We start from the raw sequence: 21,745 nt of genomic DNA on the forward strand, positions 1-21,745 counted from the left end.
CATTGTCACTGTAATTTACAAAGTGTTATTGTTTAATTCGCTCATATATAAAAAGTTTATATAATAAAATAAAATATATAAATAGTGCTCACTTTAAATTAGGTCACAGAAAAAGTTATTAATTAAATGTTTTAATCCAGCTCTTATTGGAGATTAATTACATTAGTATTAAGAGTATTAAAATGTTTGCGAAAATTATATACACACACACACAGAAACACACACACACAAACACACGCAGACACACACTCTCATACACACAACAATACTTACACACTGACAAACACACACACACTCACTCTCACACACACCAAAGCCACAAACATGTAAGTAACCATGTTTATTCTAATGTCTAATCTCTGATCAGTGATTTCTGATGTGTAATTATTCAAGTTCAGACAGATGTTCTTTGTCTCAAAATCATTCAATACTGTTTATGCATCAGTAAATCAAGCCAGTGACTAAACGATCAACTTCACATTGTTTCTCTTAGTAGTGTAAGGCTGGTGCCGGTATGTCTGATCGACCCCTCAATGTGACAAAAGGCCCTCCTGGGAATTAACACTTGAACTATCTCTTGAATATGTAACTCCCTCTTGCATATGTAACAGGAACTTTGGAGACGCAGCACACAGTGCAGTTCACACTTCACCCACACTATCTTCCCCACATCCCCCTCATCCTCACCTGAAATACACTGAAACCTTATCCAATGTTATGTGTGTACGAAAATGTAACTACTCATGTTTGGTGTCTTTTAAAGTGTTACAATGCGCCTGGTGACATGGTCTCATTCTCCCAACTATGATGAAAAGCTAAAAGAAGTTATGAAATGTGAGAAAAGTGATGTGTCCCATAATAGCCTCATTCAAACTACCTCCTGTATGTAAAATCAGGCAGACCTCACAGTGTGAGCCCCTGAATAGACAACCAAAATCTAATTATAATGACAGACATCACCATTTGGTAACAATTGAATTATCTGGGTATATAAGGAAAAAGAGCAGAAAAGTTCGGGGAGTCTGTAGGTTGACTGCCCGCACAATCGCTGTGTGTAACTCTATTGACAGGTAATAATTACTACAAATTCTGTGATCTCGGAATCATTGTGAGGAAATGTTTTAACTGACGATTTTATCCTTTTTAATTGGATTTTGAATTATTGCTTCATTACCTGATCAATAAATTGTAAACGTTTGATTTTATTCTGAGTGACTCTGAAAGACTGTTTATTCCCTAGATTATTGGATTCGTATATTTCCACATCTTTCGCGTCAGTTTAGTGACGGCTAATATTCCGATACCATTTTACGTGTACTTGAACGAGGGGGCAAGTTATTTCCGACTAGAATCAGCACTGTTTGAATCAACGCTGTTTTTATCAACCTAGGTTCGGGTGTGTCCATATACACTGTTTTAAGTTAGTGATTACTTTGGATAAACGTGCGTGGTTTACAGACCACGGGCTTGACCTGAAGCCATCTTAAGAGAAGTTGAGTTGATGAACTGTTTCCTTTTATGGTGGTCAATCGTCCCTACTAAAGTAACACATTAATTAAATTTCTAGAGGAGGCGTTCAAGGGGACTTGTATATATATCTTTGATTGTACGTGTGAATACGGCAGATCCTAGATATTTAGTCAAATTACCTCTGAATTGGTTATTGGAACTGACGGGAGTGTGTCGTGCGGCCTTTGGAGAAGGACTGCTGAGCGATATAGTTTCCTGATTGCGGATAAACTAAAATCAGTGTTGAAAAGAATAATCAAACATTCGCTAACGTTTAATGATGCACGGATATCATTAAAACCTATTCATTTTATGGAGTCAGATGAATTAACGAGTCAATACATCTGAGAAAATTTATTGCATTTAATCTTGTTGTGTTGCGTGAAAGGAAAGGCAAGAAATACGCAGAGTAACCTTCTTCCGCTGATTGGATGCCGCATTTGGACCAATCGAGTCGGACTTTACAGTAGCATGAAAATAATCTGTTGTTTAAATTGTGTTTAAATATATTCAGAAAGAGATCAAAGAACGCTCCCATTACAATCTCTGGAGCTGTCAATCAAACAGTGTTTATCTGGACACTTGCCAAAGCTCCCGTTATGTAATTAATGACGCTGTTACACTGCACAATAAAGCTCTTACATCGTGTTTGCATTGTTATTAATGGTGAAAACATCCGTGAGAGTGCAGAAATAACGTTGCAATGATGAGATCACTTCATTCACGCGATCTACAGACTTTCCGTCATCCGCTCAATGCGCTTCACTGCAACCTTTCATGTGATGGGAACAGGTCTAAATATAATGCTATAAGCAACACTTTTCACCATTCATTAATCTCGACAGCTGTAATAGTAAAAACTTATAAAAGTATTCGAGAGGGTTCCACAATTAATACTTATTTCATATGCAAAGATGTTAGTGTAACAGACGTAGACTTTACAAAAGAATGAATCGCAGACAACTTCTGTCTGGTCCACGCGACAAGTGACAAGGAAATAATGCAAGATCACGCGTGCGTGAGACTGAAACTGTTATTAAAAATGTTGCGGTCCAAATTGTCTGTGCGCTGATGTGCAGCGAAAAGGAGAAAATAAACAGATTATGCAGGAGTTAATGGTTGGGGAGACGAGGGGAGCAAAGATTGTGTTTCTGCAAAGAGAGTTGGGGGTAAATATATAATTTTACAATGTGCTGCTGTTGTTGCTGGTCAAGCAAATGTTTGTGCTTTTTTCTGTTTGATATAATTGCAAATATATCTTTTAAAATTACACATTTCACAGAACACATTCACATGGCAGGATTTTGATTCGCCGACAGGTCCAGATATTCAGCATGTCAAATATCTCACGGGCGTCGGCGACTCGAGATTCTCTCAGATCACGTCTTTGATAATTCACATTGTGTGATTGTCACTCACGTGAACGAGCACCGATTTGCCTATGATTTCGGGCATTTGTCGATAATCCCACAAAACCTGTCGGCTAAAATCGTGCCGTGTAAACTCGCATAAACCTCACTCCCCTGATCTCAAGAGGCTCTCTAGCGACTGATGCTAAAGACTGCAATGGCAAGCCGTTTTGGCAAATAAAATTACGTTTTGACTAATAAAATTACGTTTTGACTATCCATAAATATATTTTGGATACCTACAATTGTATTTTGACGAGTCATAATTATAATTTGACTAGTCAGAATGATAATTAGAGATAACTGCAGTAATAATTGCACTATAAGAAATGTGATTCGAGATATCTCTAAATACTTTATGACTAGTCAAAACTCCATTGAAGATATCTGTAATGACATCATAGATATCTACAATTGACACATCACACATACGCAAAGGTAATTAGAGATATCTCTAATTCAGTTTCGACTGGTCACAATTAGATGTGAGACTAAATTGACTTAACTCCTCCCCCTCACCAGAGCAACTCCCTGGCTAACGCTTAGTGCTAACTGCTAACAACTGTAGTCTGCTTTTGTTATTAAGGAGAGAAAAGCTGCTGGATGAATTACTTCAGGGATTACTAAATAATATCTGGATGCCTTGATGTGGTAAAAGTTCTCCAGCTTGTATGTATGTCCATAGCGCTGTTATTTTAATTTAATTATGTTGTAAAACGGACCAACTGGAGAGCAATGTTCAATAAAAACAGAGAATCGTAACCTACTTGTCTGAATTAATTTATTATAAATTTTGAATAAGACATGGGTGAAGAACAATGTAATTATACACCAGAACGTGAAAAATAGTACAAATAAACGTGTGATGGTCAAGAAAGCTTCAGAAATCAGAATCAAGGCAGACCCAGTGGAAAAAGGTGAAGGCTGATTTGAAAAAGATTAAAAGTTAATCGAAGTTTAACTGGCATTAATGACATTGATTAGTACATTGTTATGTATGGATTGTGCTTTCTGTGTTGATGCATGTTTACTCGTGTCATATGGTAATAACCCACAAGGTGGGAGTGTTTTATTGTATTGTAATTTATTATACCAAGAGATCCGAGATGGTGATATTTTGCTGTGTTCGGTGATGAGCGCCAGTGCATTAAAAAGTTATTTTAAAATTATAGCAAATGTTGCACCAGACATGAGGCCTGTACAAATGCTTACGGATTTTAAATGTGTTTGATTGGGATTTAAGGCTTCATTTAATCCACAGCATGCACAACATTATCTGACTTTAATTATATAGAATAGGGAAAAAAAAAACCTTCTCGAGTCTTCTTTGCATATCTTATGTCACTTTTACACGTGTCCCAGTTACATTTTTATTTTCATACTTTTGAATCACGACTGTATAAAGCCGTTTAAAATGACCCAAAGACTCAGGACCTTTTTTATACAATACTTCAACATGACATCATGACTTTGCGTAAACATACACGCCACTTTCAAGTCAAGTGGCGTGTTATCTATACGCATTTTGAGCTATCCGCGTGTATGTCCACGCCGAAATCTTTTGCGTGTATGTCTACGCCATTAAATGTCCGAGTGATTCCGCGTGTATGTGTACGCCGTTAAATGTCCGAGCGAAACGAAGCAAAATCTATATCTACATCTGTGGAGCGATATTTCTTTTCCTAGGATGGTAGGAGAAGACTCATAAATGGTATTAACCCCATTGACGGGTAGGTTTAGGGACGGGGTTGGGGTAGGTCATATATTTATACATACATAATACAGTAATATAACGTTAAGTCAAAGGCGTTGATAAACACGCTGAAAAGCGATTATGCGTGTTGATAGCACGCCAAAAATGGAAATACGAATTGGCGTGTCATACATACGCCATTTCATGAGATCAGTCTGAATACTTAGACAAAATGGTGGATGACAACAGTTTCCAAGCTAGGATTGGTTAATAAAATATTTAAGGTGTGGCTTAGCAAATGTTTATTTGCATGAATGTTAGATATCTATAAAGGGATTTTGACTAGTCAGAATGTCAATTCTAGACATCTACATTAAAATTCTAGTCACAAAGCTAAATGCAAAGAAAGATCTCCAAAGAAAGGTATTCCTAGTCAAAAATCAGTTTGAGATATCCATAATTAAATTGGAGATATCTTTAAATGAGATTTGACTAGAAATAACTCCAATTCGAGATATCTCTTATGTTTTGCCTAGTCAAAAATCCAATTCAAGATATCTACAATTGTATTTTGACTAATAATAAATTACTTTCAGATATCTACAAATGTATTTTGGATATCTTTAAAAATTATGAATTAAAGATATCTTATATATTTGATTATGACTAGTCAAAGAAAGGTGGAGGGTAGAGACCGTGGAGTCACTCAGACGCCCGTTGGCGACTGGAGAGGGATGAGAGTGGCGAGGCGTCGTGTTGCACACTGTCATCTTAGGAGCCAGAGATAGAGGAAGCTACTCTTTTACTGAGAATTTGGGTACTGCTAGCTGAGACGCCAGAGGTGGAACAGAATTTTTATTCAGCAGAAGATACTGAGCCATCCAGGGAAGAGCAGCTGTGTTCAACTCCGGGTCGCCCGTCTAAGGGCTGCTGAGAGGGGGGTGCCTCTTCCGGCAAAGGCTCGACGTCACAGTAGAGCTGGCTGAGGCAGAAATTTATTTATTTTTCTCAGGGAACTGACACTCTTGGCAATGAATAGACTGAAGAGCTGACCACGAGTGACTCTATTAGCACATCAGGGCAAGTTCTTGGTTACATTAGCCTGCTTCTGAACTGCGGAGAACGGCTGGGCACAGTCCTCAACAGTGTTGCCGAAAAGGTGCTACCTTGTGAGATGGGAACATCGTGAAAGCAAACGATGGCAATTTCTCGCACCACTGCAAGGTTTCGCCAGGGGGCACTTCTGGACCACCAGTTCAAAACGTTTCTGCAGATTTAGGCATGTTTGGCTTGCCATATTGGCACCAATATGCAATATGCTGTAATCCCAATTTTATCGTTCTAACCCAACGTGACGTTGGGAGTGACCGACTGAAAGGGAACAGAAGTTTTCACTGTAAAACATGTTTAGCGTGTTGTTTCTATCAAGCTGCAATTGTGTAAACTGATTCATAAATATGATAAAATGAGAACATAAACTTGATATTCTAAAACGTTCTTACTCTATTACAGTCTCAGCAGAACTGTTCCATATTCATGATTATGGGCGGAGCTATAGCATCACTGCAAGTGTGTAAAGACTTCAGTGAAAGTGAAACTAAACATGAACAGGAGGCTTCATCATACATCATTTAATTTCAGAAACTCTGAAATCAACGACCAGATCTGATATTCACTCACAGGTAAGTGATGGAAATGTAAGAGCTAGTTCAGTAGATTCATCAGATTGTTGGTAAAAGTACTGTATGTCCTTTTTTTTTGGATGTAAATTAAAGTTTGTTTATTTGTGGTCATGTCACACTTAAGTGACTTTAGAAACAGGAAGTACTTGAATTGGTGGCAGAATGGAAAAAAAAATGGAAAAACAGTAAAAGTTCAAGTAAAAGTCACATGTCTATTAACCCTCTACAGCACAGTGTTTAAAGTTTTCTTAAACAGTAAAAGAACAGAAAAATAAAAAATCAGAATGATGACTTTTCTAGTAAAAGTCACATGTATATTAACCCTCTACAACACAGTGTTTAAAGTTTTCTTAAGCCCTATGTTCAGTACTGTATGTTTCTATAAAATATTTCAACTAATTAGAATGGTCAAAAAAATAATCGAAGAACAGTCTAATAAGGTGTGGGAGTCGAGCACTATTTGAAAGCGGGGATTTCCTTTTCTGACACATGGTCACCGGAGCACATGGTGTGAGAAGAAAGTACGATTATTTGCTTAGTAATCTTATTTAAATGACATGAACTGTACATTAAAAAATGTATGTGTGTGTGAATGAAGGTGTAGAGAAGGTTTTATGAAGTTTTATTACTTATTTTGCATGTTCAGTTCATTTAGTTTTTCCTTTCATTGCTTGAGGGCAAAGTTGTGTGTTGAGGGGTACTTTCCAAGGATGTCTTTGCTAACAATGTGTTTGGACGTTATCACATATTATCACGTATTAGTGCACAATATAAACTCTAAATATAGTTTGTAGATTTATTGACATTTTTAAAAAAGATTTGTGATTTTGTATTGCTCTCTGACCATTTTCTTGTAATATGTCAATTAATCACTAGGCAACGAAAAATTTTTGATCAATAAAATGTTCCCAAATGAACCAAGAAATGATGTGGAACAAATTTTTATCATGTACCATAGAAATGTGTGCAGTAGAGGGTAACAAAACTGACACGTGGTATTTACAGATGATTATTTAGTGGGTTATTTGTTTGAAAAAATACACTTTCACCCATTTCTGTGTTGTCTTTTATTGTACTATGGCTCCCAGCGACACATTTAGTTTCTGTATTTAGATGATTCTTCTGCAGCCCAATAGATCTAACTACATTCATCTGAAGCACAGGGTCTCAGACTGGCAGTTAGAGGTGGAGCTTATAGGCTCAGTGAGGTTAGAGTTAGTGATGGAGGGACTTCCTGTCAGAAACTGCTGTCTCATATACGCCAGTTTATGGCACGTATGGCTGCTTTGACTGCTTGACAGTGGTTCATAGTACAGATTTTAGTTATTATCATTTTTAACCATGCAACATAGATTTTAGAACACAAACTAATTTACTCAGTGAACATTACTTGTATTATGAAAGTTGCTCTCTTCAGCAATGCATGATATATTGTTGTCATTACTTATCTTTTCAGCCATGGCATCCTCCAGTGGTCCATTACTAAATGAAGAGCTCCAGTGCTCCATCTGTATGGAAGTGTTCACTGATCCAGTCACCACTCCATGTGGACACAACTTCTGTAGAACCTGCTTGAGCCGGTGCTGGCCGAACACAAAGACCTGCTTCTGTCCACTCTGTAAAGAAAAATACAGCAGAAGACCTAATCTCAAGATTAATACAACACTCAGAGAGGTTGTGAAACACTTTAAGGAGAAGCTCAATCTAGGAGAATCTGAGGTGTTCTGTGACTTCTGCGCTGAAAGAAAGCAGAAAGCTGTGAAGACCTGTCTGACGTGTCAAAGCTCTTACTGTGAGACTCATCTGGAGCCCCATCTCAGTCTCCCATGTCTAAATGAACACACACTGATCAATGCTGTGGAAAAACTGGAGAAATATATATGCCAGAAACACGAGAGACTTCTGGAGCTTTTCTGTAGAGATGATCACACGTGTGTTTGTCTGTTCTGCACTGAAGGAGAACACAGGACTCACAACACTGTTCCTATAGAGGAGGAGAGTCTAGAGAAGAAGGTAAAGAGTTACACAAAAAAAGCATTTTAAACACCCCATGAAATTCAGTTCCCTATCAGTCAGTCACATTCGACTTTACATCGGACTGAACTGACATATAGGGAACTCGCCTGACAGCCCAATCACCTTTGAGTGGTAACAGAACAAGCCAATGCACAGTGGCGAAAGAGATCCACTTCCCGCTTCCAGTTATATAAGGCAGCGGCAAACTCACACGTTTAGCTTTTGCTTCGGAGCAGAGCAGATGTTGTTTCACTCTGCTCTTCAATCATCGTTCAGTGAGTGAGTTGTACCTTTGTTGGTGTGATTCTCCTGCCGGGTGAATCCCTGCGGTCCCATGGGGGACCCGGCCTCTCATTTAAGGCTCCTGCAGAGGACCGGATGTCGAGTGGAATCCTCTAACCATGTCTCGCGGCTGGATGACTGGGAACGCCGAACATGACTGACTGATTGGGAACATCTAGGTTACTAATGTAACCTAGTCGCCTGTACACAACGCCTAGCCTGGCAAGCCAGACCTACATCAAGATGTTAGGTCTGGAAACTCATCATTGGCATACCTCAATCCGAGGGGTAGGATAAACAGTTGTCTTTCAAAATCCCTCTGCACGCAATAGGATAGCGCTAACCAACCAGAGCAACGCACGGTTGTGGATGAGTGAGTCCCATGCGTTTTCCAACCAGGGTATCCAGTCGTCCAAACTCCGAACACATCTTCATTTTTTAAGAATGACTTAAGTGACGTTCTCTTAACTCCAAGTCCTCCAGAGTCGCGGCCAAAGCCGATTCGAAAGACCGCTGCTCGCCAGCAGCAGTGGTCATCTTTGTTTTCAAGTAGCAGGGAATTCACACGGAACCGTCAAATCTCTGCCGTCATTATGTTAAGCCCGCCCACCAACTGTATACACAATGTGATTGGCCTGACTAGAGTTTGGTTTTTCCAGCTCGAAAGCCAACGGAAAGTTGCTAGACTACACTGGCTGCAAAATACATTTTGCTGCCGCTAGGGTGCGTCTAGATTTCTAGGCTACACAACGCCTGTACCTCTGCTGAAACGGCTGAGACCCCGTCTCAGCTCCTCGGTAGAAAACTTAATGTCAGAGTTTGCATGCTGCCTTATGTACCTGGAAGCAGGGAGTGGACTGCAATGCAAATCTCACATTGGCTTGTTCTGTTACCACTCAAAGGTGATTGGGCTCTAATGCGAGATCGCAATACATCAGTTCAGTCCAAACGTTCCTTCCTTCAAGTCTCTCCTGGTGTTGGTGTTTACAGCGCGAGTGCAGCGGTGATCGCGAGCTTCCGAGCTCTCAACTGCTGTTTCCACAGCAACCAAATTTCTGTTTGTGTTTGTTTGTCTGACGGCCGGTTGAGGATGAGAAAGTGAGTGCTCTACTGATACAGGCTGCACCATTCCTGTATCAGTGTTGCTGCGGTCATTCCCCTGTGTGCTCCGGCACTGGTGAGAGTTTTCACTTCCTGAAAGAGCAACACGGGTGCGTTTGCGTCTTTTTCAAGATGTCATTCCGCCCGTGCGCTTCTGGATGCGGTCATTCCCTGTCTCTCTTTGACGGTCACAATTGTTGCATCACGTGTTTGAGCTTACAGCACGCTGAAGCAGCTTTTGTGGACAATTCATGTTTCCATCGTGGGAATATGCCTGTCGCAGTGTTGAAATGGGGACTCGCGTCCGCAAAGCGCGAGTCCCCATTACCGCGCCCTGCCCTCGGGTGCCGCGTGCTATGGGTGATAGGAGGGTAGTGTTGGAGGTCTCGCCCTGTAACCATTCCCTGTGGGCTCCTCACTCCCTTCCACTGCAACCGCTGGAGCCCCCCGTGGTGCGTGCTGGTCCATCTGTAATGGGTGGGCCAGCCATTTCACCTGGGGCTCCCCCAGAGGACAGGACGCCGATTGCAGCATCAGAGGGTGAGCTGGCCTCTAGAGATGATGACTCGACTGCGTTGTCTTCCTCCGGGAGTACAATGTTGCTCGAGCCAGATCCAGAATTGTCAGCTATGCTGAAACGGGCTGCAGAGGCTGTCGGGCTCGAATGGAACCCTCCACCGTGTCCTGCTCGGTCTTGGTTGGATGATTGGTATCTCGGGGCGGGCCGTGCTGGTTCTCAGCCCGCTGCCCCAGTACCCTTTTATCCCGAAGTGCATGGAGAGCTTACTTGGTCGTGGGCGGCACCTTTTACTGTCTTAAACTGCCTGAGTGGCTCTTCCCCCCTCGCTACACTTGTCGGAGGAGCGGTGAAGGGTTATGAGGCTATCCCTCCAGTGGAGTGGTCTGCTGCGACACACCTGTATCCAACGGCCGCTACATCCTGGGCGGGGGATCCTTGTCTCCCCTCGCAGGCCTGTGAGTTCGCATCAGGATTGACGGTCAGAGCTTACAAAGCTTGCGGGCAAGCCGCCTCCTCTTTGCATGCCTTGGCATTGTTGCAGGTCTACCAAGCCAAGACACTCATGGACATGCACTAAGGTAGTCTAGACCCTGCGCTCATGAGTGAGCTCTGCACTGCTACTGACCTCGCCCTCCGGGGCACGAGTGTCGCAGCGTGCGCGGTCGGTCTGGCGGGCGATGTCCACCTTAGTGGTCCAGGAGCTCTTCAGATGGTTACTGTTCCACCACTGGCTCCCCGGAGTCCAGTAGTACCCGAATTGTCAAAAGAGTGAAATTCTCCAATCCTAGGTCCCAAGAGCAGGTGCCGGCTGACGGTGTGCGACCCTGTGAATCAGCCTTGCACCCCTCAGCACCCTCTTGTTCTCCAGCAGCACGATGCGTTCGAGGACCCGGTAATCCGCCTTCTCACACATTCCCTGCTGCTCCGTGGAGAAAGGTAAGTGCGGAACTGCCCACTCAGACCCCGCTTTGGGCCTACACAATTCAGTTCTGCCGGCATTCGTCCAAGTACAACTGCGTTCGCCACACTTCGGTGTCGAGCGAATCTGCTCCTGTCATGCGCGCGGAACTGCTACTGTGCACAGCTACTGTGCAAATTTAGGGAGGAAGAGGAGCAGGTCTTGCTAGTTGCCCCTTATTGGCCCAACCAGACCTGGTTCCCTGAACTAATGCTCCTCTCGACAGCCCCTCCCTGGCCTATTCCTCTGAGGGAGGACCTCCTCTCTCAGGGATTAGGCAACGTGTGGCACTCAGACTGTTGGAAACTGGACGGGATGCGGAGGTTATAGGTGATCTACCACAGTCAGTCATAGACACCATCATTTCTGCGAGAGCACCCTCTACAAGGCATGCTTACACCCTGAAGTGGAACCTGTTCGTTGAGTGGTGCTCTTCTCGCTGAGAAGACCCCTGATGATGCTCGATCAGTTCCTGCAGGGCTGTCTCCCTCCACCCTCAAAGTGTATGGAAAGTCCTTGGGAAGGCACGATCTGATCATCGGGTTCCTGAGGGGAGCAAGGAGACTAAATCCCCCTCTATACCCTCTTGGGACTTATCTCTGGTGCTAGAGATTAGCAGAGTTAAAAATTCTATCTCAAAAGACAGTTCTCCTGCTTGCTTTGGCCTCCATCAAGAGGGTCGGGGACCTGCACGCATTTTCGGTCAGCAAATCGTGCCTGGAATTCGTGCCGGCTAACTCTCACGTTGTCCTGAGACCCCGGCCTGGATATGTGCCCAAGTTTCCTACCACTCCCTTTCGGGACGAGGAAGTGAACCTGCAAGCGCTGCCACTGGAGGAGGCAGACCCAGCCCTGGCTTTTCTCTTTCCCGTCCTCTACGTTACGTGGACAGAACTCTAAGCCTCAGGACCTTAGATCAGCTCTTCATCTGTTACGGAGGCCAGCAGAAGGGAAAGGCTGTCTCCAAGCAGAGGTTGACCCACTGGATAGTGGATGCCATCATCTTGGCGTATGAGTCCCAAGGTGAAGCCTGTCCCCCCAGACTGCAAGCTCACTCCACAAGAAGTGTAGCCGCCTCCTGGGCGTTGGCACAGGGTGCTTTGCTGACAGATGTCTGTAGAACTGCGGGCTGGGCGACACCTAATACGTTCGCTAGATTCTATAGTCTACGTGTCGAGTTGGTTGCTTCCCGTGTGCTCTCTTCACATAGAAGCCAGTTAACACCGTGAGTGAAAAGCAAATGGTTCGTGCATCTACTTCCGATGCTTTTTGTAGTTAATGCATAATGAATGCATGTGTGTATGTGTATGTATATGTATATGTGTGTATATGTATGTATATGAATGTTGGTTCATTATTTAATATTTTTGTGTATTAATCTTTTTAATGTCTTTTGCTGGTGTTTTATATATATATATCATTTTAACTATTTATGCCATATTGTGTGAAGCGCATTGTATTGCTGCTATGTATGAAATGCGCTATACAAATAAAATTGCCTTGCCTTGCCTTGCCTTCCATATTTATACCCGCGCCGCGGGGCGGAATGTGAGATGCATATCTCGTTCAATAGTACTCGAAGACAATAGGCTCCCTGGCATGATCCTATTTCAGTCGACGTAGACTATGTCCTCTGTTCCCTCCTTCAGGGAACGGTGGTTTGCATATGCAACCAGGGCGTTTTGTCACTCTCAAAACAGTCAGACATGGACTAAAAGATTCAAACTATAATTTTGAATTAATTTGATCTTTACAGTAAATGGTTTAAAAAAAAAAGACTGTAAGAAGATGGAAAGCTATATTCAGTGATAAATGTGTCTGTTTTTCTCTGTAGAATCAGCTGGTTCAAACACAGATAGACATTCATCAGATGATCCAGGACAGAATGAAGAAGATTCAAGAGATCCAGCACTCAGTAGAGCTGAGAAAGGTTTGTGCTTCGATCAACCCGAGTTCATATCCTGAGACTCATGGTCATTTCCGATCCCCCTTTCACTTTCACTTTCTGTTCACTCTCTAACTATCCTAGCAAAAAAATACATTTCAAAAAATGATATGCATCATAATAGTTCAATCTATTTTGAGTTCTGCCATCATCTAGTAACCCTCATGTTGCTCCAAACACATGATTTTTTCCAATAGAACACAATTCTCTTGTATGGAGTTCTATCGGAGTGCTTCGACAGCTAATCCTCAAGAGCAATGGGGAACATGCAAAACGTTTATTTTGTGTTCCACTAAAAATCACACATTTTATGTGACATATGGTTTATTAAAGATGATAGAATTTTCGTTTAAAATTTTTGGGGTGAAATATCCCTGTAAATAATATGTGAATCTGGAATAGATTAACAAATATAACTGTTCTCATTCATCAGAGAAACACAGAGGAAGAGAAATCCTCCAGTGTTGAGATCTTCACTGATCTGATCCGCTCCATTGAGAGATCTCAGTCTAAATTGCTGAAGATGATGGAGGAACAGCAGAAAGCAGCAGAGAAACAGGCTGAAGATACCATTAAAGAGATACATCAGGAAATCACTGAGCTGAAGAGGAGAAACACTGAGCTGGAGCAGCTCTCACACACTGAAGATCATCTCCATCTCATACAGGTCTGTCAACATCTCTCTCAGTCATCATGTACAATATTACAGGACAAACTGTCTGTTCTGTAAGGTCAACCCAATTGACCCAACAACGGTGTCCAGTAGGGGTGGAACGGTACATGTATTCGTACCGAACCGAAACGGTACGGGCGTCACGGTTCGGTGCACGAATTTACACGGAGAATACACGGTATAAAAATAAATAAAACTCGCGTGGAAATTAATTAATGTAATGCGGAACTACTGTTAGATACGCGGGTTCTTTAGGGACACATAATCTGTACCATCGGCTTAGCTCTGAACGCGCGTTCACTTCAAACGTTGGCTTATACGCGCGTCCTATTCGCTTTGGACTAGCGTCGAACTAGACGCGATAGACGCGAATTTAACGCTCTATTCGCGTTTGGTGTGACCACATAATGAACAGGCTGCGATGTCAAGATTGCAATGCTGGAGTGTGTGTGTGTGTGTGTGTGTGTGTGTGTGTGTGTGTGTGTGAGAGAGAGAGAGACGCGGCCGCGATCGAACAGTGGAAACATAAAAAACATACTCCGTCATTTTGTTCATACAGATCATTAAACCTGCAAAGTGTTTACTTATATTTGTGTACACTCGCAATAAAACACAACATTGTGCTTTTGTCACACTGTAAACTCTTGTCAAACTGTAACCTACAACTGTCACCCAACCAAAATCACACACACACACACACTGTTTTAAAAGCAAAACATATTTATTCAACTCCATTTCAAAACAGTCTGTGGGTCCCATCTTTTGGACATTCATCATATCGCATTGGTTTTCATTTCTTGTCCTCTGAGCACTAATCTTACACATTCTACATTGATTAAAAAAGAAAATCGAATGCGTTTTTAATGGTAGTATTATTTTATACAGAAATCAATTATTTATAATTCAGATGAGAATAATGTTACATTGTTAATTAATAATGTTAATTCAAATTAAGGAAAACAAATATATTTATCTGAAATATAGCAAATTAATTTTAAATTCAGGTACAATTACCAGACATATCGCAAGGTCTTTTTGTCTTTTTATTAATTTAATTAATAAACGAATTATATAAAACTATTGTCAGTGCACTACAAATAAACTGGTTCTATGCCTTTATTAATAAAACTTATTTAAAAAATACAATGCCTTCTGCATTTTTGTTTTGCTTTTCCCTCCATTGTACCGAAATCGTACCGAACCGTGATGTCTGAACCGAGGTATGAACCGAACCGTGACTTCTGTGTACCGTTCCACCCCTAGTGTCCAGTGGTGTGGCTGAGAGTGGTGTGTGTTCACTACTTTTGAATAAGAAACAATATCAAGTCTATAAAACTTGTCAAATCTCTGCGAAACACAACAAGTGTATGGGCGAGAACACTCATTTGACTGCAAATCACATTTTTGTCATTACTGTTACGATTCTATTCTTAGATCCCAACAAAGTAAGGGAGACGCCACATAACCGCTGCATAAACAAGAAGATTTATTTAACTAAAGTAAGAAATTGTGTAGTGCAATTGTTAGTCAGTGTGTCAGCATGTAAATGTAAGTAGCAAGTTCAAGTGACATTAGTCCAACCAAACAAACAGCGAAAGGTTCAAATCAAAACATCATAATAGGGGAAGATGGATCAAATGAGAGCTCCAATGCGTCTGTGGTCTCCCGTAACCCACACATCCCGTCAGCTCTCCAGTAGCCTCATGGGCAGCAATGGCAGCAGCGAACAGTAGTTTTCTCCATCTCTGTTTGACCCAGTGTCTTTTAAAGTACCATGACCACATTCAGGTGTAAAGCCACGCCCTCTAGCAATCACCTGAAACTCGGGGACAAACACACAACTACTCACTGAGCCATCACATTATTGACAATGCTTTCATTCGTAATGCAACGGAACAGTCTACGGTAGAGGGCTGCATTGGGATTGGGCTCCCGCGGGTCCTAACGCAAATCTCTTTGCAGTGGGCGGGAGTGGGCATTCAAAAAAATACAGCGCGGATCGCGTAGTCCCGCAATCCCGCGATGTGCCGTATATATTGTAACAAGAAAGGAGTCAACAAATTAAGTACATGCGGTCGATCAGTAACTCTTTCTCTATAGCATTCTGTAGTAGGCTAGGCAACGTAACACTGGAACATTTTCCGGAAACCCACGTAATAATGTGCATTATGGAAAATGTTTAGTTAACTAAACAGTGTTAACCAAATACACAACAAACACTACATGCTATTTAATTCTATTTACACAAATACTATTTGCACTAATGTATTGTAGTACATTTTTACAAAAAAATTCAGTACAAAAGATTCAGTGTAGCCTATATGATTATATTTATTACAATTATAAATGGATGCTGTATTATTGGGACCTTACTTTTCCCAATCCCTACACCTATCCCTAACCCTAATTATACTGAATCTGCTGATCAGTAAATCCGTCCTTGAAGGTCCAGGAAAGCATCCACGGTATTATCTGGTTATATATGGACTATACTAAAGGGTATGTGTTTGTCTGTAAGCATACGCTATTCATGTCAAAAATGAATTATACTTTGGGCTTAACAACATGAGCTCCACGTGCCGCAGGCAATGTGCCATCCCGTCGGATCACATATAGAGTTATAGAGGAAATGGCCTTTGCCAACAAAATTGACTATTTACACTTGAGGACAGACCATCAAGCAAGGTCAGGATTTTCATTAAATAATACTGTGGCGAGCAGGACAAGGTCAAGGGACGTGAGAGAACGGCGCGAGGAAGGTGGCGTGATTAATGATGAACGACACCTGTGAGACGCACCGGTCTTGAGTCTCTCATGGAGGAGCGGAAGCATAAAAGGAGGAGCGACGACTGTGCAGATAAGAACAGGCCTGGGGCCGGTTTCACAAAGCTATTTTAGACCGGTCTATAGTGTTAGACAAGTCTAAAATGTGCTTATAGACTAGTCTAATGCAATTTAGACTATTTCACAAAAATATAGACTGACTTAATTTAGACCAAAAAAAATTAGACACCTTTCCTCCAGGCTAACTTGGGTCTAAGACTCTGTGTTACCTTGGTAACCAGCAGTAACAATCAGTTACACTACAAACAGCCAAAAGAAAAGGGAAAATGGCTCATAATTTGTGGTTTGCTGACGATGTTAAGGAAAGAGCTATGAGAAGGGAAAGGGTTTTTAGGATATTTCCTCTTAAATATCTCCAAAAAATTCTGCTTTTGTGTTTATAAAACAAAGAAGGGCAAATGTAAAAGCCCTGAAAATGGGAATAATTGAATGAAAGATACACGGATACAAACTTTCCTCAGATCATGTGTATAATGACTGAATATCAAAAACCATATGCAACGTCAGTACAGTTTATATATACAAAATAATATTACATGCGTTATACATACAATTCTATCTCTAGTCAGCAATTATACCTGTAAAGCATTTCCCACTTTTAACTACAGAGTAAATACGGCAATACACAAGAGATACAAAACGTCCTCGGGTTACGACTGTAACCCTTGTTCCCTGAGAAGGGAACGAGAACTGCGTCGAATGACACTTTGGGGGAACGCCCCTCAGCGTAGCGCCAGTATGAATGAAACTGAGCCGATCTCTGATTGGTGCAACGTCATGACGTAATGTGTGACGGCACATAGGCGGAAGCTATAAAGGCAGCCGGCACACATAAGATGTCAGCTTCTGTGATGAAGCAAGCGCTCCCAGGCAGGGGAAGGCATGGCCAAGGGACGCAGTTCTCGTTCCCTTCTCAGGGAACAAGGGTTACAGTCGTAACCCGAGGACGTTCCCTTTCGAGGGAACTCCAACTGCGTCGAATGACACTTTGGGGGAACGAGTGCCCACTACGCCACCAACGTACCCTGCCTGCCCTAGTGTGTAGCTGCTCACAGGCACACTAGGACGCGAGCACAACAGAGCCGGGTGTTGACGGAATGTCCAGACTATAAAACCTAATAAAGGTATGAGGGGTAGCCCATCCTGCTGCATCGCAGACCTCCTGGATGGGGGCCCCCGCGAGAAGGGCTCTAGAGGACGCCATGCCTCTGGTAGAATGAGCCCTCACGGCCAAAGGTGAAGGCATACCGCGCACCTGATAGGCCGTGGAAATCGCATGGACAATCCAGTTGCTGATGGTCTGCTTTGAGGCGGGAAGCCCCTTCCTGCGCGACCCGAAACACACCAGCAACTGGTCCGACTTCCGCCATGAAGAGGACCTCTGAATGTAAATACTCAGTGCTCTGCAGGGCAGACCATGTGAAGTCTCTCTTCATCCGCCGTCACGTGAGGTGGAGGATGAAAAGCCTGCAGAACCGTAGGCCGTGCCGCACTGGACGGCACCTTAGGCAAATAGCCGAACCTAGGGTGAAGAATGGCCTTCATGTTGCCTGGAGCAAACTCCAGGCACTCGTTAGATATGGAGAGCGCCTGGAGATCTCCTACCCTCCTCAGAGAAGTAATAGCCAACAAAAAGACCACCTTCAACGAAAGGTTCTTGGCCTCAGCCGACTCCAGCGGCTCGAAGGGGGCCTCGGCCAGCCCTTCGAGAACCACTGCCAGGTCCCGAGTGGGAACCCTGGCATCCTCCAAGCCCCACGGAGGAAACGTACGACCGATTGGTGTCTCCCCAGAGGCCCATCACCCAGAGGAGCGTGGAAAGCCGCAATGGCACCCACGTACACCTTGAGTGTGGACGGGGTAAGACCAGTGGAGAAGCGATCTTGGAGGAACTCCAGCACTGAAGCCACTGGGCAGTTAACTGGGTCCACCTCACGCTCCCTACACCAAACGGTGAAGACGTTCCACTTTAAGCCGTACAATTTACTTGTGGATGGAGCTCTAGAGCTGAGTATGGTCTCCACTACTCCAGCTGATAGGCCGGCCTCTAGGTACTGTGCCCCCTCAGGGGCCAGACCCACAGTTTCCATAACTCGGGCCGAGGGTGAAATATTGAGCCCTCTGCCTGTGTCAGCAGGTCCCTCCTGAGGGGAATCTCCCAAGGAGGGCCGTCCAGGAGCAAAATTATGTCGGAGAACCATACTCGGGCCGGCCACAACGGGGCTACCAACAGTAGACTGATCCCGTCGCGACGGACTCTTTCTAGAACTCCCGGGAGCAGAGCGATCGGGGGAAATGCGTACAGACGTAGCCTCGGCCACGTCTGCACCATGGCATCCAACCCCAGCGGGGCTGGATGGGAGAGGGAAAACCACAGTGGACAGTGGGTCGTCTCTCGAGACGCGAACAAGTCCACTTCCACTGGGCTGAACCTCTGAGATATTGACTCCACCACCTCGGGGTGGAGTCTCCACTCCCCGGGCCTCAGCCCCTGGCTCGACAGGATGTCTGCTCCCTGATTTTGACTCCCCGGGATGAATGTTGCTCTTAGAGACAACAACTTCCCCTGGGACCACAGGAGGATCTGATGCGCCAGTCTGCATAGAGGGCGAGACCTCAGACCCCCCTGATGGTTTATATAGGCCACTACCGACATATTGTCTGACCTCACAAGGACATGATGACCTTTGAGGTCCGGCAGGAAGCTCCTCAGAGCTCGGAACACCGCCAACATCTCCAGGCAGTTTATGTGCCAGGAGGCATGATGGTCCTGCCATAGGCCTGTCGTAAAGCGGCCGTCCATGACCGCGCCCCAGCCCGTGAGGGAGGCGTCTGTCGAAACGGTTCTCCGGCGACATGACGCTCCCAACACTGGCCCTTGGGACAGAAACCAAGCTTTCTTCCACATAGATAGGGAACGAAGGCATCTGCGCGTAACCCTGATCATGCGGAACGGGTTTCCCCTCGAGGAGAACCCCTTGGTTTTTAACCACCACTGAAGGGCCCTCATGTGCAGCAGGCCGAATGGAATGATACTGGACGCTGCTGCCATGAGCCCCAACACTCTCTGGAAGTGCTCTACAGTGATGGCTTGGCCTAGCTTTATCCCGGACACTGTGGTCAGGATGGACTCGATCCGTGCGGGAGACAATTGTGCCCGCATCGTGACCGAGTCCCACACCACTCCCAGGAACGTGGTTCTCTGGGCTGGTGTCAACACGTTCTTTTTCGTGTTGAGTCTCAACCCCAGGCTTTGGATGTGGGCGAGGACGACATCTCGATGCCGAACCGCCAGCTCTTGTGACTGTGCTAAAATCAGCCAGTCGTCGATATCATTGAGCACCCTGATGCCCTGAAGCCTCAGCGGTGCCAGAGCCGCATCCATACATTTGGTAAATGTGCGAGGGGAGAGAGCTAGGCCGAACGGAAGAACCCGATATTGGTAAGCTTCGCCCCCGAAAGCGAACCTCAGGAACTTCCTGTGAGATGGAAGGATGGATATGTGGAAGTATGTGTCCTTTAGATCTATCGTGACAAACCAATCCTCGGATTGAATTTGACTCGCGATAATGGGAATAGTGAGCATCCTGAACCTGAATCTCCTCAGAGAACGGTTCAGGTGCCTGAGATCTATTATTGGACGCAACCCCCCATCCTTCTTGGGAACTATGAAGTAGCGGCTGTAAAACCCGGACTCCCTTTCCGGTGGAGGAATACGATTTATAGCCTCCTTTGCCAGAAGGGAGTTTACTTCCTGTTCCAATACCCGACCCTGCACTGGGTCGACTACAGTCCAGACCACCCCGTTAAATCTGGGTGGGCGGGAACTGAACTGCAGCCTGTACCCATTTTGAATGGTGCGCAGGGCCCAAGGAGAAATATTCGTCAGATTTTTCCCTGCCTCTAAATATTTTACCAAGGGAACCAGGATTCGTTCTCGGCCCCCTGAAGCGGATTCCCGGCAGGGCTGAACCGAAAACGATTCTCGATGGGCGGACGCGAATGCTGCCTGACCGCAAGCCTGTGGGGCGGACAGTGCAGCCTGCGTTCGCTGGATACCGATGTGTCCCGAAGCGTGTTTAACGGCGGGAGAGCAACATCGATTTCCTGCGGGCTCCGCGAAAGAGACGACCTCGGTCGCTCCACCACGGGTGGGGCCGCCCGCAGAGAACCTAGGCTGGCTAGGACCTCTTTGAGGAAGCCTTCTTAACCCTGCAGGACGACCCTCAGGTCGCCCTGTTTAGGCTGAGGCTTCGCCTGAGAGTGCCGTCTATGCCCCCAAGCTCCTTGAGGAGGGGCTCTAGAAGCGGTACTCTTTCACCAAAAAATACTGTTTTAATATTATTACAGTCTCGTAATCTACACGCTGCCTCGGCAAACGCGAGAATCGAGCGGTAACAATATATTTGGTTTTCATCCCTCGAGAAGAAAGTCAACAGGTGTGAGGCTGAAACATCCGACAGCGCATGGTTAATTTTGTAGGCCCACGCGTCGAGATATTTCTCAATGAACACTGCCAGCACCCTCAGGAGCTGACTGTGAATGCCTCGCACAAAACAGTATTATTTCCCAGATTGTGTGTCCCTATTATTGTAGACTCGTAATCTACGCGCTGCCTCGGCAACGGCGAGATTCGAGTCATTCACAATATATTTGGCTTTCATCTCTCGAGAAGAAAGTCAATGGGCGCGAGGCTGAAACACCCGAACACACGGCTGTGTGTGCGTCGAGATATTTCTCAATGAACACAGCCAGCGCCCTCAGGAGCTGACTGTGCATGCCTCGCACCCACACAGAATCTTTATTGCAGAGTAGACCGAATCTACGCGCTGTCTCGACAAACGCGAGATCCGAGTCACCATAGATTCTTTATTGCAATGCAGACCTTAAATCTACGCGCTGCCTCGGCAAACGCGAGATCCCAGTCATAGAATCTTTATTGCAGAGTAGACCGAATCTACGCGCTGCCTCGACAAACGCGAGATCCGAGTCACTATAGATTCTTTATTGCAATGCAGACCTTAAATCTACGCGCTGCCTCGGCAAACGCGAGATCCCAGTCACAGAATCTTTATTGCAGAGTAGACCGAATCTACGCGCTGCCTCGACAAAC

General features: G+C 44.4%; 1 protein-coding gene across 2 annotated transcripts in view; it reads left to right on the forward strand.

Annotated features, from left to right (window-relative positions):
- The first annotated feature begins 7,751 nt into the window (after positions 1–7,751).
- The window catches only part of LOC130072345 (E3 ubiquitin-protein ligase TRIM39-like), a 63,940-nt gene continuing 49,946 nt past the window's right edge, over positions 7,752–21,745 (forward strand). The window contains exons 1-3 of one of the 2 annotated variants that reach the window (XM_056237411.1): positions 7,752–8,306; positions 13,005–13,100; positions 13,549–13,782. In XM_056237411.1, coding sequence (XP_056093386.1) covers positions 7,752–8,306; positions 13,005–13,100; positions 13,549–13,782 — 885 coding nt within the window. The remainder of the gene's footprint in view (positions 8,307–13,004; positions 13,101–13,548; positions 13,783–21,745) is intronic. The other variant, XM_056237410.1, reaches the window with a different exon arrangement.

This window comes from Rhinichthys klamathensis, unplaced genomic scaffold, assembly GCF_029890125.1.
Source record: "Rhinichthys klamathensis goyatoka isolate OS25496 unplaced genomic scaffold, OSU_Roscu_1.1 h1tg000486l_1, whole genome shotgun sequence".
NCBI lineage: Eukaryota > Metazoa > Chordata > Actinopteri > Cypriniformes > Leuciscidae > Rhinichthys > Rhinichthys klamathensis.